Below are 19,540 nucleotides of genomic sequence, written 5' to 3' on the forward strand. Positions count from 1 at the left end.
TTTCCATGTGGAAACAATGTTTTAAGAAAGACTCATTACCTTTGGTAGTGAGTACCACCCTCTCGTGGCCAAATTCAGCCTCTACATATGATTTTCGGGTAGTTTTTGATTTTTAACGAAGTTTTTTTTATGGTTTAAATTTTATCCTTGAGTTTTAAAGGGTTTTTGATTAGTTTAAAATGCTGGAATTTTATTTAAAGTAGTATAATTGTGATTTTAATGAAAGGGTGTGATTACCCATTAAAAATGAGTTTAATTAGGGGTTTTTAAATAATTTTCAGATTTTTTTTAAATAGTTTAAAGTAAATTTAAGTTGCTGGAAATTTGGTTGAGTATTAATTTATTGTTATTGGTTGTTTTCTAGGAAGTGATTATTCCCTAGGAGACTTTTAAGTGATTAAAAGTGACACAAAGGATTGTTTATACGAGATACGTACATGTCTACTTCGTTGTAAGTAGTATCATGTTTAGGTACCAAAAAGAAAGAACTTAGTTTCATGTTTAGAGAACACTTGGATGGAAATTGTTTGGTTATACATTTAATTAATTCATGTGCTTATGTTTATGAGACATGTTTTGGTGAATTGATTATGTTTGTATGGAATTATGGATGCAAGCATGTTGAATTATATTGGATTAATTGTTTGTATGGAATATTGATACAAGCATATTTTTATTGGATTGGTTTATTAACTACATTTGGATTATTGAAGGATTGGAGTTGAATGGTTTAAGTGGAATGAATTTATTAATTATTCCACAAGGTTATTATTATTTTATTTATTACTCAAGCATGACTTGTTAGTATGTTGAGTAAAAGTGGATCAAGCCGAAATGGCTAGGTGGGTTGACTATGTTCAACAATTTTGGATAATTTGGAAGTTTAAAGGAATTAAAGGTCAATTTGTGATGTGATCACCATTGTCCTAAATAAGATTAAAAGTGAATTGATGTATGATTGTTATGTATGGTCTACTTGAATGAGTCGGCTATTAATTAAAATTGTAATCACGTAAAGTGAAACAAGGATGAGCAATAAAACTCTGGAAAGTGTGCACTTCTAGAGTATTGACAATTATGGGTTGGGGTACACGGTGGTAGCCCGTGGCTTTTCGAGGCTTGTTTGATCAACATGTCCTCTTCTCTTTTGGTATTTACATTTTTATTTTATAATGAAAGTTAGATGGGATCCTAGACTAACTTTGTGAGAATGGAGTCGCGCCCGTTCTTGCATTACGCTAAACTTTTATTTTAAATGGTCATTTGGGACCAAAATGATTTGGTGGGTTGGACAACCTGTCTATTGCTTACTCCAAATTAAATTAATCAAACTAAATATAAAGAGTCAAGTGTTTGGAATTGGTTATTAAATATGTTGAGTCAATTGAATTGTTTAAGTGTGGAGTCTTGATTAATGAATTCGTTTTGTATGTTTATTTACTTTAATTAATTGAGCATGTTAGGTTTTGTACGTTGTAGCTTGTATGTACTCAGCTTTGCTGATTGTGTGCTTTTGTGTGTGTTTTCTTTTGGTCATGGCCTTCGCCTTTCAATGACCCTGTGATGATCCAATTATTACATTTGTATTATTGGGGAGCAGTATTGCACAGGTTAGCTTGATGATGTGAGGTTTGGGGATTTGACATACGCATTGTCAAGGGATTGGTGTGATTGAGAGTATTCGTTCTTTGTGTTGAACTTATCTATGTTTTACTATTTCAATTATATTTTGGGATTTTAAATATTAGTTTGGTTTAATAAGGGCCTTTATGGTTCCAATTTGTAAGCTTTGACTTATTGGTTTTCTAAATTATATTATTTTAAGATTTAAGTTGGATTTCCGCTGCAATACTTTGATAAAGCCTTAACGTTTTAACACGTGGCGGTAACATGCCAATGGTTCTCCACCATTTTATTTAAATTAAGTGGTTTGGAAAAATGGAGAATTATTGGGGTGTTACATAAACAGTCCAATATTACCTTATAACAAATACTTCAGACAACATAAGAACACCAAACTCACAATTTAGCAAACTATATCTAATATTCGCATGATGTAACTCAGATGAAATAACACACAATAACGATTTATGATAATGAATTTAAAGTACGACAGAACGACACTGATATTGCAAACAATTGATTCAATTAGCGACATTAATTTGGAAACAAAATAGAAGTCCCGATATTGAAAGCAAATTGATTCAATCAAATAATAAGATTAATTCGGAAACCCTGACTAGAAGTCGCGACATTGCAAATAATTGATTCATTCAAATAATAACATTAATTAAGAACCCCTAACTAGAAGTCGCGACATTGCAAAAAATTGATTCTAAAACCCTAACTAGATATCCCAATCACAATCAAATGACATTTAAATAGAAAATTAACATTAAAAACCATACCAGCAATGAGCTGCAATAAGGTATTAGAAATCTCCAATTCGCTCCAAACAATGGTGGATTACCCAAGTTCAAGTGGTTACAAGTGCAAAGATCGACTCATGTCCTCATTTCACGACTTACAGGTGCAAAGATCGACTCACTCCAATGGTGATAAACTGATAATGGTGATATTCCTTAGGACAGAGAGGAAAAATTTACTGAGGAGAAAGAAATTTTACCGAGGAGAGAGAAAGTTACAAGAATCACGACGTCCCACGGTCAACAAAATTCAAGTTAACCGTCAACAAAATTCGAAGTTAACATCTGCCCAAACTAGTTATGAGCAATTGTCAGAATTGCCCTTACTTTCCCAAAGAAAATGACAACGTCGCCACTAGATAAACAAGATTTGTTTCTCGTACTGATAAACTTGAATTAGCTCAATTTTTATTCCTCAAAATCTCACCTTATGCCTCTGTGTAAGCTTGCTTGAAAATTTTCCATTGTCTCAACTTCCCTCCTGGGCTTACTTCATCCTTCAATGGATTTGTTGAAGCTGCGAACAAATTTGCAATGTTTTCCTACAATATTAAACCCATCAACTCCTCATAAACCTCAATTCCATACCCAACGTTTTTCTGTACAATCTGCTGTCAAAAATTTCAGGGTTTTTTCTGAACTCAATGGCAAATTAAATGGTGTTCTTTCTGGTGATAATGACCCTCGTTTCATCGACCGTGTATGCTTCTTTTCCCTTCTACTTTTATCCTGCATTCCATTTGTTTGAATGTTGAATTTCTTGTGAAGATTATGGGAATTTTAATGGAAGTTAAAAAAATTTCCATTCTTTTTTGAGGGCTATGTTTTATGCGTAGAGTTTTCTGTAAAGTTGTAATTAGTTAAATTAAATTCTGGGTTTTATGTTTTGGAGCTTGTTAATATGAGTAGTTTATTTTTCGTGGATTTAAGCTAAAGAACTGGTTTGGCTTATGGAGTGTGTTGTGAAATTGTGATGTATTTTTGTTGTGCAACAGTGCAAGTGATATAATTTGTGCCAGAATGAACATGACTATTTGTAATTGTTCTTAATGCAATGAATGTCGTGTGATGTTGGCAATCTTGGCATACAATTCCTAGCAATTATAATTTGTTCCAGAATGAATATAATTTTTCACTTTGATTTTGGTTCAAGGAAATGGAAAAGAGAGAGAGGGGAACAAGTTCTCTTTTTTGCATAAGAGGTCGGGGGAAAGAAGAGAAGGGAGGGAGAGGGAACCATCTTCCCCTTCCCCTTGCATTCCCCCCTTCTTTCCCTTCTATCTTGCTATCCAAACTAAGTGTTCATGTTGGCGGGTATCGAGTTGAGGAAGTGTTTGGTATGGCCATTAAGCAATATTCTCTCCGTGGGGCTTTGGACCTTTATGGTCTAACGTTTTATGTCTAGGGTTTTTTTTTTCCCTTCTAGTGATATAGCCTTACACTATGTTTGGGTGATAATAATAATAAAGGGAAAGGGGAGGGGAAGGAAAAGGAGGGAAGAGTAAGGGATGCGAGGGGAGGGAGAGAGTAGCCTTCCATTTTCCTTCCAAATAATTGTTGGAGAGATTTGGTTTATTGGGAAGGAGAATGGATCTCTCAGTTTTCTTTCCCTTCCCGTGCCCTATGTCTTATTCAAATAAGGGAAATTATATCCCTCACTTTACTTTCCCTCCCTTACACTCCAAATGTTCCTATCAAAATACCTTTTTGGTTGCTTAGTCTGAAGGTGGTCTATGATTGCATCTTAGATGCCCCTCAGCCCCTCTTGTCTAGTGCGCGGTGCCAACTTAATTATTAGCTCAACAATTGTTCCAAGCAATCCGCCTTTTAGTAGGTCCATTGGTTGATTTATTTTCGAATTGCATTAGATTACCATGGTCATCTGATTGTGGTGTGTACTTTTGTTAGAAAGCACAACTCCTTTTATCCCATTACTTCAGTTTTATTAGCTCAGACTTTTCATTTTAGTTAATTTTCTGTATTAGACACTTAACATAATACGAAGTAAGTAGCAAGCACATTTCTCTAGGTTATGCAAGTTCATGGTTTGACTTTTTATCATTCATCTATTGTGTAGCCTTATATATATATATATATATATATATATATATATATATATATATATAATATATCAAAATATTCTACCCATATTGTCCAGATTGCAAATTTGCTCCATCTTATAGTTAAGAAATTCCCATGTCAAACTCTTGTATTCATTCTCCAGTCTGATGCTAGTGTCAACATCCAATGACATTACATTATTAGGTATTTTATATCTATATTAAAAAGCTGTAAACCCTTGTAATTCCCTGAATTGCCCTTGTTTTAATTGCATAAACTACTTGTCAAAGTAATTTACTTCATGAATTTTCTTTAGATAGAGTGGAAATATATAGCAGTTATGCTCTCCGCATATCTATTGGTTGGGGTCTACTAAACATGGTAGATAGGGTGTGATGAATCTCTAGTGTAGATCATATGCATTTCCATATTCCATATAACAAAATTATTAGTCATGTAACATAAGTATTACAGAATAATTATGGCTTTTTATAAAATCTCTAGTTACATAGCATTGTGTTCTCTTTCAGCAAAAGGCATTAGAAGTGGCAATGAACGACATAAACAGTTCTTTTGGAAAAGGAAGTGTTACAAGATTGGGCAGTGCTGGTGGAGCTTTGGTGTATGTTTATTTATTTCTGTTTTATTTCCTACTTTCTATTATGTTGTAAAATCATATTGGTGCCTTGGTGGCTCCATGGCTGTGTGGATTGATGAGAGTAGGGAGTACAATCCATGGATGTGAAGATGGCCACCTAAGAAGTCTGACTCAATACTTTCTATAAATGAAATTTAATTATGTATTACAGTTTCCTTCATTATCCCAGATCTAGGTTGGAGATTGATTAATGCCGTTTCTTCAATGCAGTGAAACCTTTCCAAGTGGGTGCTTGACATTAGACTTTGCTCTTGGTGGAGGTTTTCCAAAAGGGAGAATTGTAGAGGTATTTTATTCTTGCCCACTTCTTTGAGTTCCTTAGAATTAATCTTTTAAGAGGATCATCAGTCTATGAATTTGTGTTTTCCAAAATTCATGCTATGATAGCTTTGTCCTTTTCTATTTTCCTTTTCTTTTCTTTGTGAATTGGTTGTTAGTCAGTGACCTTATTGTTCAAGGGCTTTGCCCCTTTAAGCTTCTGTACTTTTCCTTAGGTGGAATGCTTAATAGATATACTAGTTTATTGGTATAGTATGGTTTTACTTTTGTTAATTTAGTGGTTATCTTTTGTGGCCTTTTAATTATTGTATGTTATTTATTTTTTTATTTTTTTCTTGCTAGCTTAGTGCTTCATGTCTTTTTAATCTCCTTGAGGTAGCGTTGAATAATTATACATTGCAGATTCTTAAGATAGTGCTACTAATAGTTATGAAGTATTGATCTTTTAACTTGTGCTGCATTGACAATATTATAAACTTTCCCATTGTTGAGCAACTCATGGAGCAATTTCTTGCTAAGCTACAAAACATCTATCCTTGCATACATATATTGACATGACATGGACACATGATGGATATTTATGTCGGATTCTTCATTTTTCTCATGGAATAATTTTCCTGTATAACATATATTCGAGACAGGGGAAGGGACGTGGACCCTGCTCTTGAATGACAATAATAGATGGCGGAGGGAAGAAAGTAGTTATATAGATAAGAGAAGGTAGCAAGGCTATCATCCACTGTGACGTTGTCAATGGTGTGACTCATGTGAGGGGGAATTTGATTGGCAACTAACTGTAATGGGTTAAAACATATATTAGAGACAGGGGAAGGGATTTGGACCCTGCTTGATACAGCTTGACGTATATGGGTAGAATTAGTCATGCTTTTGTCATGTTGAGAGTTTGTTACAGTTTATAGCAAATTAGTTTTATTGTTAGTAAAGGAGTTAGTTATAAGTGGAGGAGTTAGTTAGAGTAATTGGTGATTTTTGAGTGGAAAGCTGACGTGGATTCTACTAGTATAAATGCTGTAATAAACACAACAGAATACAACAATTAATACAAAATCAATTCTTCTTCTTCTTCTTCTTCTCTCTTCTCTCTGTTTCTCTCTCTTCTCTTTCTCTCTCTAAACCCAGACAATCCGCCATTGGAGGAGCTCGAAGCTCTCTCCCTTATCACTGCTCTTGAATGACAATAATAGATGGCAGAGGGAAGAAAGTAGTTATATAAGAGAAGGTAGCAAGGCTATCATCCACTGTGACGTTGTCAATGGTGTGACTCATGTGAGGGGGAAATTGATTGGCAACTAACTGTAATGGATTAAAAACATTCAAATTTGGTGGACAATGACTCCAATGAGAGACCCGGGTAGGGGATTGGAGAGAGCTACAACTTTTAGATCTAGAACTTGTGTTTCAGGTGTAAGAAAATAAGAATATTAAGAATTAAGTGGGGTGGGGAGTACATAGTGGGATAATATCATAAAAGTTAGAAAGTTAGAATATTAAACTTGGTCACGTTTTCCCTTACAAGTAATTGCTTGTTACCTTTGGTAACTAATTGGCAAAATTCTGTGTAGTTTTTTCTTCCAACATCGATGTTTGTTATGATGCAACTAATTGGATAAGAAAAGTTGATTGGCTCTTTGTACTTAAAAGGACGATTTCCATGTAAAAAGTTCAGTATCTTCAAACATAGGAAAAATCTTTTGATTTTGATTTAATTCCTTATTCCTTTCAGATGTGTTTGCAGTCTGCCTCCCTGATTACAGACTGAAACCTTGTAATTGGGAAACAACTCTCTAACTTATACGGATCTCAGAAAGAACCTGCTTCTTTATTTCTTTTTCTTCTTTTTTACCATTATCTTTTTTTTTTTTTTTTTTTTTTTTTTTTTTTTTTTTTCATAGGAAAAATTTAGATTACCAAGAGTATTAAGAAAAAGGTAGTTTTTATAGAGATCAAAATGCGGTAGGAAATGAAAATTTGAAGAAACAGAGATAAATTTTGTTTTTGTTTTTAAGTGAATACCTTTGATAGCTGTGGTTTGTTCCCAGGTATATGGACCGGAAAGTAGTGGGAAGACGACACTTGCTTTACATGCAATTGCAGAAATTCAGGTGGCATATGAGTTTCTTATAATTTTCAATTCAAGTTATAATTTATGGAACAGAGCACATGTTACAAGCTATTCAGGATATTGATTTATTTATTTTATTTTTATCTATTTGTTATTTATTTTTGTATTTTTCAGAAGCTGGGAGGAAATGCAATGCTTGTTGATGCAGAGCATGCATTTGATGCAGCATATTCTAAATCTTTGGGAGTTGATGTTGAAAATTTAATTGTTTGCCAGCCTGATAACGGGGAGATGGCATTAGAGAGTAAGATATTAATCCCAAAATACCAATTGTCACCTCTTACTCATTATTGTGTACCTTGGAAAGCATTGTGTATGAGTTTTGGTTGACAGGTCAAGTCCAGAAGCGCATTCAGCTTCTGCCTAAATTATTCATTAATCTCTCTTTCTTAGTATATTAGGAAGCAATTGCCTTAACTAGACACGACCAAGACTCTGGTAACCCTTGGTAACCCTTGCTACCTGTAACGTACTGAGTTCGGTCACCCAGTAGAAAATCAACTCAACAACACAAATTTCTGATTTTAACTAACAAATTAATAAAGATGAAAGCTTTAAATTGATTGATAATGGTGCGAAGGGTTACAAACAATAATTTAATAGCTTAAGGCTATCAATCTTCAATAGTGAGTTTAGCTCACAACTCTCCAATAATGGCTTTAAGCCATAACTCTCCAAAAGGTTCTCACCAATTTTCTGCCTGCGTTTCCACTAACACTACTCATACTACTTATACTAAGATGGTCAAGGATGACCTTAAGGCTAGGGATGTCAATGGGGCGGGGCGGGGCGGATGTTGGCTTTCCCATCCCCATCCCCGCCTAACATTCTCATCCCCATCCCCACCCCCATCCCCACGACGGGTCCAAAATTCATCCCCATCCCCGCCCCGGCGGGTACAATCCCAAAACCATCCCCACCCCACCCCCCACTTGGATATCCACCACTACCTAATCCTCACCTTCTAAATACAACTATATTACATCATAATAATTAAAAAAAAAAAATTATTTTTAAGTTACACATTTTTTTTTTTGTTTATAATTTAAGTCTATTATTACAAAGTATTATACTTTTACTATATTTTTTTACTTAATTTATATTTACAATAGTAAAAAAGTACGGAGTATATATTTATATGTAATATATATAAGGATATGGGTATGGGGAGGGTACAAAGTTGGGCGAGTGGGTATGAAGTGGGGATGGGGCGGGTACAAAATAGGGTGGGTGCGGCGGGGCGGGTATGAAGTGGGGATGGGGCGGGTATAACCTAAAATTCACCCCCGCCCCATCACCCATGGCGGGTATGGTTTTTATCCCCATCTCCGCCCCACCACCCACCAAACTGAGACCCATCCCCGTCCCACTGGGGCGGGGGTGGGGCGGGTCTCCTACTTGACCTGCCCCTAGTGGGGCGGGGATGGGGCGGGTCTCCTACTTGACCCGCCCCACTGACATCCCTACTCAAGGCTTAACATGTGAAACTTAGCTAATATAAATAAACATAAATAAACATCCTAGGACTAAGGTTGCTTTCTTTCCTTCTCCTTTCTTAATTGATTTTGTCCCTTGCTCTTTGTTGTTTGTGTTGTTGATACCCGTGTTTGACTCTTCTAGCGTAGACCCACATAGGTTGTGGCTGACCCGTATTACCAAATTACCCCCCTAAAGCCGGTCTATTACATTACCGGCCCCCTAAAGTTCCACCTTGTCCTCAAGGTGGTTTATAATTGGCACTTGAATCCCGGCCTCAACAACATTGATCTCTAATCCAACTCTTGAATTGGCTAAAAATAAGAGTGGGCTGCATAGAGGCTTGTTCATTGCTGTAAGATATTACTCTCTTCATGAGCCTGAACGTAGTAGCAGAAAAATGCAGCAGCTTGTCATGGGAAACAGTTGAATTTTGGGTGAAGTAGGGGATGTATGCATTGATATGACAGTTATGCAAGGTGAGGGAAAATGAGAGATAATTTGGTATGAAGGCTTAAGTCAAGTTGGCAAAAGTCTGAATTGGTAGAGCTATGGGTTGAAGGGTGGAGAATTGTGAGTAAATAAGTACGATAAAAAGATTGGGCTTTATGGACACAGAATTGGGCTTCATGTCAGCAGGCCCAAAAAATTGCCAAACCTCATTAAAGGGATTAAGAATGGGTTTAAGATGGAGAAAAATCAACTCACGTGCCACAAAGTGCCTCCTAACATCTGTATGGTCAGCACTATGGTCACCATATTTTGCCACCTTAGCACTCCTAATATTTACGATTCCACCCCTTCTAGTTCCTTCTACTATTGGCTTGCTCTCCAAGCCGACACATGACTCCCGAAAGGACCTCCCTTTCACCTTTCTTTCTGGATATTTCTGGAACCCACTAAGCAGCCGCCACCCTTCATAATCTCCACCATCAGTTCCACCGCCAACACAAGAACGTGGTGCTATTCCGACCAAGACAACACCTCCGGTAAAGCCACCACAAAAGTCACCGCCCTTCTTGCCACCCTCCATGGTGATGACTCAATTTTTCCGGCAATCTCGCCTCCACCCACGCCGCTTCTGCCATCATTCCCTGCACCTTTCATCACCTTTTTCTCCGGCGAACCAACAACCTGGACCACCACCAGATCCACACGCACCAGACCCTCCTTTCACAAAGCCGCCTCTATCTCCGTTCAGGCCACCGCTTGTGGTGGTCTTACAACCATGTTCACCTTTTCCGGCCATACGTCCCGGACCACCGCCAGACCCACTACCATCGGCTCCACCTTTCTCAAAAACTGATCCTAACCAACCACCACAAAAGATACCAGCCTTTTTCCCTCGTATAGTATCGAGAACACCCCCAATTTCACGAGTTCCACCACCAAATTCGCTATCGGAGCCGCAGCTACCAGCACCACCACACCCGAAAACTCTGGTTGGTTTCCCTACGACACTACCAAGACCACCTTTTAGTCCATAATCCTCAAATGGGTTGAGAGCACCCTCTACAAAACCTTCAGGCCCACCAACAAAACCACCTCCGTCGGTATAACCACTACCGAAATCTCCCTGCCTTCCACCAGATTTAAATTTCCTTGCGACAACTCTGACTTTAGGTTTTCGACCTTATCTACGCAATTCAACTCACCGCCAAGGTTTTCCGAACTACCAACACTAACACCCCCTACAAAAATTCCCTTATCATCCTCTAACCTAGGGTGTACCTGCTCCTCCACTTCATTATCTGCGTTTTCAATTTCATCTTCCAATTTTGCTTGAGAATCTCCTTCCTTCCTCTTCATTGGAGAAGAAGCTTTGTTAGCGATTTTGTCCAAATTTCTTTGAACATGATTCTCTCCGTGCTTTCCTCTATCTCCTTTGAGAATATCTGAGGTGACACCTTCGTTTCCACTTCGATTGATTGTGGCAGAACTGGAGTTGGTTGCTCATGCCAAGGCGTTGTTAATGACAAGCCGAAACAACTCGCCAACACTCTCTTCAGACTACGCCATTCACGTATCGGTAGCCACCTGTGTTCACATTCAAACCACTCCAACGCTTTGTCGCTAAGCCCAATGATGGCAGCCTTCAATTTCGCCTCCTCATTAAACTGGAAAAATTGGAAAGTATCCTCTAGTTGAAGTACCCAGTTATCCAAATTCCTTCCATTAAACTCAGAAAGTTGAAGAAGCTCACATCGAACTCTTCGTTCGTCATTCAGAAATTCCACGCTCTCTCTTGCTGGAAATGTATGCGAATCCCTCCTGGATCCAATTTTGCATAAGCTGTGATGCCTCTCTTCCAGCAATAATAAACACCATTTTTTTATTTTATCGTATTTTTTTTTATTATTTCGTAGTGGTGGTTTCCGGCACCGGGCAGCCAGGAACACCGCTCTGATACCAAGTGTAACGTACTGAGTTCGGTCACCCATTAGAAAATCAACACAACAGCACAAATTTCTGATTTTAACTAGCAAATTAATAAAGGTGAAAGCTTTAAATTGATTGATAATGGTGGGAAGGGTTACAAACAATAATTTAATAGCTTAAGGCTATCAATCTTTGATAGTGAGTTTAGCTCACAACTCTCCAATAATGGGTTTAGGCCATAACTCTCCAAAATGTTCTCACCTTGCTTTCCTACTAACACTACTCATACTACTTATACTAAGATGGTCAAGGATGACTTTAAGGCTTAACATGTGAAACTTAGCTAATATAGAAAAACTTAAATAAACATCCTAGTACTAAGGTTGCTTTCTTTCCTTCTCCTCTTCTTAATTGATTTTGTCCCTTGCTCTTTGTTGTTTGTGTTGTTGATACTTGTGTTTGACTCTTCTAGCGTAGACCTGCATAGGTTGTGGCTCACCCGTATTACCAAATTACCCCCTTAAAGCCGGTCTATTGCACTACCTCTTCTAGTTCTGTAATGAATTCCGCCTTTCTTTCCTATGCTTATAGTATAAGTGTAAACCAAAAAAATTGAACCTTGAAATCTTAATTATGGAGTTATAAGTATTAGTGTAGATTTTTAATGCTTCCGTTTTCTCATTATACCAGTTATTTGTCTTTGGGATGGTTGGTACTTTTTTTGGATATTAACTAGGGTTTTTATTGTTGGTCTACTCTACAATATATTAACACAATATGTATTTGTCTGCATATTCTTCAATTGAACATTTTCTCTTTAAAATGCAATTTATGATCTAAACAAATTAAGATGTCAACCCAACACCATAAATTGTGAATTATGAAATTCAAAGGAGATGTAAAAAATTTAATTTTGTCATTTATTGGGGTATCAATACTTGTTTCTTGTTGAGCTGGAATATGCTATAGATGATGAATAAGTGGTTCAGAGAAATATGGCAATTTAATATGCACTATGGCACATCAATTTTGTCAATTTAGATTAAAAAAAATAATACGAATGAGTGTGGCAATAAGAAGCGTATGAGAAAATGGCCCTTGGTGGCTTTGGTGCAAGGTTGGGGAGAATATTTAGGAACTTTTGATGTTATGCCACTGTATGTGTGGCCCAAAGACAAAAGGTGGTTACTTATTGGGTTTGCATATTTTTCAAAGATCACTTTGTGAGAAAGTATTTACTACCCTTCCTTTTTGACCTTGTAATTCTATGGCCCAAAGATGTTGAATCCTAAAAGTTTTGATGATAACATATGAGGTAATTAATTTAAACAAGTTTTGATTTATTTTAGTAACTTTTTGAGTACAATAGTTGTATTTTCCTTTGAAATTATTTTCCATAGAGTCATTTTGCAAAAAATGTGTACCTTCCAAACAAATGGAGCCTTAGGTTCTCTCAGATATTCAGGTTTGTGTTCTCTTCTAGGTAAAATTTTGCTATTAACTTTAAGTTTTGTATGGCTTTATCTAACTGTACAATGCTCTGTTTTTTCCTTGCTTTGGAAATTTAAGTCTTTGATGGCCCCTTAAGTGCTGAATGGAGATAATTCTGTTTTGATTTTATATCTTTTGTAGCATAATTGACTTCTCTTTGCTGCAGTTGCAGATCGCATGTGCAGATCTGGTGCAATAGACCTGATTTGTATAGATTCTGTTTCAGCTCTCACTCCTCGAGCTGAAATAGAGGTATATTTTATTTGTTTCTCACCATGTTTATGTGGTTTTTAGTTTATTACAGTAGAGTGCAGAATTTTCTGTATGACTTTCATCTTTCTTGTTGTTTAGGGAGAGATTGGAATGCAGCAAATGGGCTTGCAGGCACGCCTTATGAGCCAAGCTTTACGTAAAATGTCTGGAAATGCATCAAAAGCAGGCTGTACTCTCATTTTTTTGAATCAGATACGACACAAGGTATTTGATAAGATTGGTTTTTGCCACTTTTTATGCACATGTTATAGACACTATACAGTCAAAGAGACTGTCAATCTTGATAAATTGAGGGGTTTTGTTGTTGTTGTTGTTGTTGTTGTGTGTGTGAACTTACAATATATATGCAACGGAGTCAATAACCTATAGTCACCAATAACAAGGGAAAATGGGATAATTTAATTGGTTTTATGATGAAATTGCAGCTTGGTTGTACCTATCATTGCACTGTCCTCCACCAATATATCACTATGCTGTAGTTCTGTTTTAAGCTAGTGTCTGATGGAATAGTCTCTTTGTAATAACTGGATGAGGTTATGATTAGGCCTGTCAAGGTTGGATCATTGTGACTCCCTTATAGAACTTCTAAGCTCTAAAGGCGGTTGCACCTTACATGTGATTTGTTATTATTACTATCTGTGTAAACTATTGTAGCCAACTATCACTTATTACTCGTTCTCAGGCTATTTTTTTGTATTGAAAATTTTAAGATTGGTGTGTATTATGGAAATCCTGAAGTGACTAGTGGTGGAATTGCCTTGAAGTTCTTTGCATCACTTCGCCTTGAGATACGTTCTATTGGCAAAGTTAAATCTGTAAGAATTTCCCCTCTATATCTATTCAGACATTCTACTAAATTATGTCTAATATGGAAATACAAAGAGCCCTTCTTATAAATTCCTCTTACAGGTCAAAGGAGATGAAGATATTGGGTTACGGGTCCGTGTTAGGGTGCAAAAGAGCAAGGTAAATTTCTCAAGTCCTTCGATTGTTGAACCTTTTTTTCATCTGATTATATAAACCAATTTCACTCTAAAGAGGGCATACAAGCAGCAGAGAGGTTGCAGAGTAATCAACCAAAACATTTTCATGATTGGTTTTTAAAAGGAAAAAGTTGTCGAAAACTTGTAGTTCTATGACTTCAACTGAAATTCCAAAACACCTTGGATTCATCAAGCTGAAGGAAGTCCACTGAGGAGCATTCCTTAGGCCACTCTAAAGAATTTTGGGAGTTAGGTTTGCCATTTAAATTCTTGATATGAGGGGCAAGTAAGGGGGTGTAGAAGAAGCTGTGTTACAATTTCTTTTCTTCATTCTTCTTGTTATTTGTTCTATTTTTTTTTCTCCCCTCTCTAAAAGCAGCCTTTGTTAAGTGTGTAAAAGTTGCTGTTTCATGACACTCTTGCCTTATACTAATTCCATGTTTTGGCTCCTGGGATCCCTTGCCTCCCGAAGCACCTCATGTTTTCAAACCATTGCCTCCTGAAGCACCTCATGTTTTCAAACCAAGAGCTAAAGCATTGGAACTTGGTTCTTGGCACTTGGTGCCTGTACTTTTTGGTGATATAAATCATGCGGCATATATTTGCCATGTATAGCGCGATCATATAATTTCAAAATAAGCCCCAGTAAGAACCTCTTAGCATCATGTGTTAAACCTGAACTGGCCTTAATATCTTTACTTCTAGTCCAGCAACTCCAATAAAAAATTTGTCAGCAGAAGTAAAATCATCATATGGGTAAATAAAGGTAGAAATATATAGTTGTTTCCTATAAAATTCAAACTTATCTTCTCAGAAATTTTGTCGCGCAAAACTGCTATATGTTGACCCCTTGGTGTAAGCAGTTATCCGTTCATTTAATTACTATTACCAGTCTTAAACCCATGCAATGCACCGGACAAAAAGAATAAAGAATATATATACTTTTGTTGCATCGTCTTTTGTCTACAAAATAACCTTATTACTCGCTGTATCATTTATGATAAATTGATCTTATTTGAACATGAAGCTCTTTCCAATGGTATGAAGATTATGAAATTTGGAAATATGTAGAAACATGTTTACATATTATGATCATCTTAAATTCCTACTTTTTTATTTACGTTATTTATTTTCTATTTTTTCTAAAAAAAAAAAAAATTGTGACATGGCAATCATATGCAACACTTCCAATATTCTGGAAAAGGCCTCTTGTATATGTATATATATTTGATCTATCTGTTTCTTATTTTATAAAAGAAAAATTCTCGAATTAATTACATAGTATCTCTTGGTTTCTCCGAATCTATTCTTTATTCCAGCTAGATTATTGTAGAAATGGAAAGGTAAGCTGCTTTATGAAGCTCTATAACGTTGAAGATCGTTTTCAGGCAACTTCATCTCAGCAACTAATTTTTCTTCATTTGCAAGTAATGTAATGCAAAAGGAAGAACTCTGTTCTTTGTATGTTCAAGTTGGGTAGTTGGGTATATCTGTTGTCTGTATGTCAATGAATTTAATTCTTCCAGATACATGTTTTAAAGTAGCTAAGGTATATTTATTTCTGCAGGAAGATTTTGAACAAGTGACCTTCTGAACATTTGTGCATTTGTTACAGGTGTCAAGGCCATACAAACAAGCTGAGTTTGAGATTATATTTGGTGAGGGCGTGAGTAAGTTGGTTAGTATCACAATAGTATTTCTCCCACTGTTTTAATCTTACAAAGATATGTGCAAATAATTGTATTTTTGATGCATCTTGATTATGCAGGGTTGCATTTTGGATTGTGCCGAAATATTAGATGTTGTGGCAAAAAAGGGTTCATGGTATAGCTACAGGGATCAAAGGTGCAGCCACATTGCAATCTGATGCTCATCTATTGCTCTTTGTTTTAGCTCAACCTTTTGAGTAGTACAGTGTTTGTTTTATTTTAATTGAACTCAAATCAAGCCAATTTATAGCCAAGTTTATTGTTCAAGCTACCTTCATTTACTATCCTCATGATTGTAGATGTGCTATAAGTAATTTTTGGTGATTAGCTAATTGAGGATATAATTTAAAATTAGTTGGCCCATCATTGTAGACTTTAGATTGATCAAATTTCGAAGAAGACACAATGACTGTTTTACAAACATGTCTTTCATTTGAATTATGTTAAACGTTACAAACAGTAAGATGTTCAGTAGGCAACTAGGCATGCAACATTTTACTGATTGAATTAACTTCATGGAGGTTGTAGAAATTGTCATAATTATGGATGGTTTATGATTTGCTGACTACTTGATTACTGGTATTTTTGTAAAAGATTGGGACAAGGAAGAGACAGAGCTTTGCAATTTTTGAGGGAGAACAATAAACTTGACTACTTGATTTATGTTGATGACTACACGGAATAATCAAATTTGGTTCATGTTAGCCGACCCCACTTTTGGGATTAAGGCTTTGATTGATTGATTGATTGATTGATTGAACCCTCAGTTGTCTGATGAGATTGAGCAGGTTTGTTTCCTTGTAACATATTCACTACATATTGTCTGAAGTTGAGGAGGATATAAAATTTCTTGCTTGCCACTTTGTTGGATGAGGTCTTCAACAATTTTTATTTTACTTTTTTTTGTTTATTTTCGGTTTATTTATTTACTTTTTTTTTAGCCAGGTTGCCTTCATTGTTAAATTGCAAATAAGCTAATAATATAATTTGCTGTTCTTTAAAGCTGTCTAAACCTGTCTATAGTAGGTCAGCCACCTGGAGTCCTTATGACAGTGGATGTTAAGAACCACGTCTAAAGAAAATTCAGATTAAGTTTTAGTTTGTCTTTTTGTTACTTGATGCTATCATCCCTTGAGGGTATTTTGATATTCATTGCTGGGATTTTGATGTTTTCTTCTGCTGGGATTACCTTTTGAGTATTATTTTTCCCTTTGGCAGATGAATATTTTCAAATTTCCATCTACCATAGAGCAGTTCTTATAAATTTCTGCAACAATTTATGAAATCTTTACTTTGGATTAGGTTTTTTTTTTGGTAATCTTTTTATTGTTTATTTTTTTAATTTTTTTTTATCCTTCGGTTTTTAAGAATCGACATGGTTCTGAACGACCGAACATTTGATGTTTCAAAATCCTGTTTCATTTCTGCAAACAGTGAATTATTATTCTGTTGTTAGGCCATGTTCACTTCACCTTAAAAAAATAATGTTAAGTAAAAATAATTTCAGTTCAGTAAAAATAATTTTAGATCAGTAAAATTTAATTTTCTTAAAGAAGAATTATAATAGAAAATCAGTAAAAATAATTTTAGTTCAGTAAAACTAATTTTAGTTCAGTAAAATTAATTTAAATTCAGTAAAAATAATCAGCAAATATAATTTTGTTTCAGTAAAAATAATTTCAGTTCAACAAAAATAAGGTGAAGTGAACGGGGCCTTATTCTAGTTACCAGAATGTGTTGAGCGGTTGAGCCTTATGGCACACTGAGATGCTAAGGATCCTTCTGTGCCTTTTTGGGCCTCAGTGCACTTCATTAAATAAGTATATAAAATTTTCGAGGAATAAAAATGCTGTGCGCCTCTGCTGTGCTTCGTTGAGATTGCTTTGCCTAGCCCAAAAAAAATTGCTTCAACGGCTCAACGCTATTACCTTGATGCCTCAGCACCTAGGCATGTCTTTTTATGCACTATTTTTTCTTCACTGCACTATAGTTGTAGATTATGTAGAATCACATCTGAGTATGTTAGGGTATCTGAAGAGCCTTGTAACATTTGAACTCGACAAATGTTTAAATACTATCAGTTGCACCTAGGTGATTGTTATTGAAGTCCCAGCTATTTGTGCGCTGTTTATAATATTGTTCATGAAGTTTCTGCCAACCATTTAGTCGTGTTTTCATTTTCACTTTTGCTAATCTGAAGCCTGAAATGGACCGTGATCATTCTATTCTCTTTAAACAATACCCACAAAGTACAAATGATGATAATATTATATCTGCTTGGTGGTGATTTTTTTTTTTTTTTCTTTTGGTGATTGTGCATTATAATTTTGTAATTTGCAGGTTGTTCGGCCTTCGATGGCTGAGGGGATTGTTCAGGCAAGCCCTTTTAACGCAAGAAACGCAACCTTGCCACAGCAGGAGGAAGAATTTTTTGAAGAGTTGCATTGACACAAGATGAAGAATCATTTGGCATTCATTGACATCATACCCAAAGAAATTTTGAAACACAACAATTCTACCTCAACTACAGAACCCAAGAAGGTTAGACAATTAAATGCCATACCTACTGCAATGGCTGTTTAAGGTCAAAGAATGTTCTTGGTTTGATTTTCTAGCTGTTTCGCTGCATCCAATAGCGACTCAGTTCCCAAACCGAGACTCTAGCCGTCTACCATCGTTGATCAGGAATGAACTATACACAAGGATCAAAGGATATATTTGATGGATATAATGTAATTATTTGGTTTAGGGCGTGCTTGTAGTATTTAGTTATTAGTGTACATGTCGGTTTTGTTGTGTAACATTAAAACTCAATGTTTTGTCTGAAGATTGAGATGAATCATTGCAATGATAACTGTATTTAGCAATGCAACATTGATTTGTAAAGGAATGCAATGCTTAGTTTATTCCAATAATCTAATTGAATAATTTACGTTCTCTTGACATGCTAGATTATGCTTCTGGCATCTTGATTGATGATGCCATAATTTGCATCTTCTTGCATTGTTACGATCTATAGATTGGGATATTATGTTTGTCAAGAAAAAAAAAATGATTGGGAAATTATGAGGTAAGTGTATAATTATATTTTGGAGTTGGTTCTCAGCACATGGGGCATAGGTGTTTAGGCCTTAGGACATATATAGGAGGGTAATCATGTAATTTCTACACTATTACAATTCACAAGAGAATACGGAGTAAATTATTAGGAACATGATTTCCAAAGTTACGCCAAAAGGAAGAGAGAGGGACAAGTAGAAGAGAGAGAGAGAAAGAAAAGAATAAAAAAAAATAAAAAAATAAAAAAAAGAAAAAAAAAATAGAATTGACAAAGAAAAGAGAAACTATGATGGAGGAGAGACAGAGAATCACTTAGGTTTGAGTGATAATCTAAAATATTGTAATGTGTTAAATATTTTACCAATAGCATAGATATTGGAGAGTAAATGTACAAATGAAAGTAGTGTAATATTATTGCTCCGGTTATTTTTACTTGTGCAATTTACACTTATATATCATTTTTTATATAGCCATGAGTAATCTACTAAGAGTGCAATAATTACATGCTCATATATAGCCATATGAGTTCACAAGGGTTTGGACTTATATGAGTATTGTAAAATCGAATCAATAATTGGCAATTTGGCATTCACCTTATCTTC

General features: G+C 35.7%; 1 protein-coding gene across 2 annotated transcripts; it reads left to right on the forward strand.

Moving 5' to 3' along the window:
* The first annotated feature begins 2,832 nt into the window (after positions 1-2,832).
* On the forward strand, positions 2,833-18,790 carry LOC145576593 (DNA repair protein recA homolog 1, chloroplastic-like). Of its 2 annotated transcripts, XM_081634321.1 has the most exons (14): positions 2,833-3,126; positions 5,018-5,109; positions 5,356-5,431; positions 7,485-7,547; positions 7,682-7,811; positions 13,080-13,165; positions 13,265-13,390; positions 13,897-14,001; positions 14,096-14,152; positions 15,785-15,847; positions 15,938-16,014; positions 16,473-16,514; positions 16,636-16,666; positions 18,219-18,784. In XM_081634321.1, exons 1-14 carry the CDS (start codon positions 2,929-2,931, stop codon positions 18,324-18,326), a joined length of 1,254 nt encoding a protein of 417 aa, XP_081490447.1. In that variant the 5' UTR covers positions 2,833-2,928; the 3' UTR covers positions 18,327-18,784. The 2 variants fall into 2 exon arrangements, with proteins under 2 accessions (XP_081490447.1, XP_081490448.1); XM_081634322.1 differs by lacking the exons at positions 13,897-14,001; positions 14,096-14,152 and having other exon boundaries at positions 18,219-18,790.
* The last annotated feature ends 750 nt before the right edge of the window (positions 18,791-19,540 follow it).

This window comes from Chenopodium album, chromosome 13 (assembly GCF_948465745.1).
Source record: "Chenopodium album chromosome 13, dcCheAlbu1.1, whole genome shotgun sequence".
NCBI lineage: Eukaryota > Viridiplantae > Streptophyta > Magnoliopsida > Caryophyllales > Amaranthaceae > Chenopodium > Chenopodium album.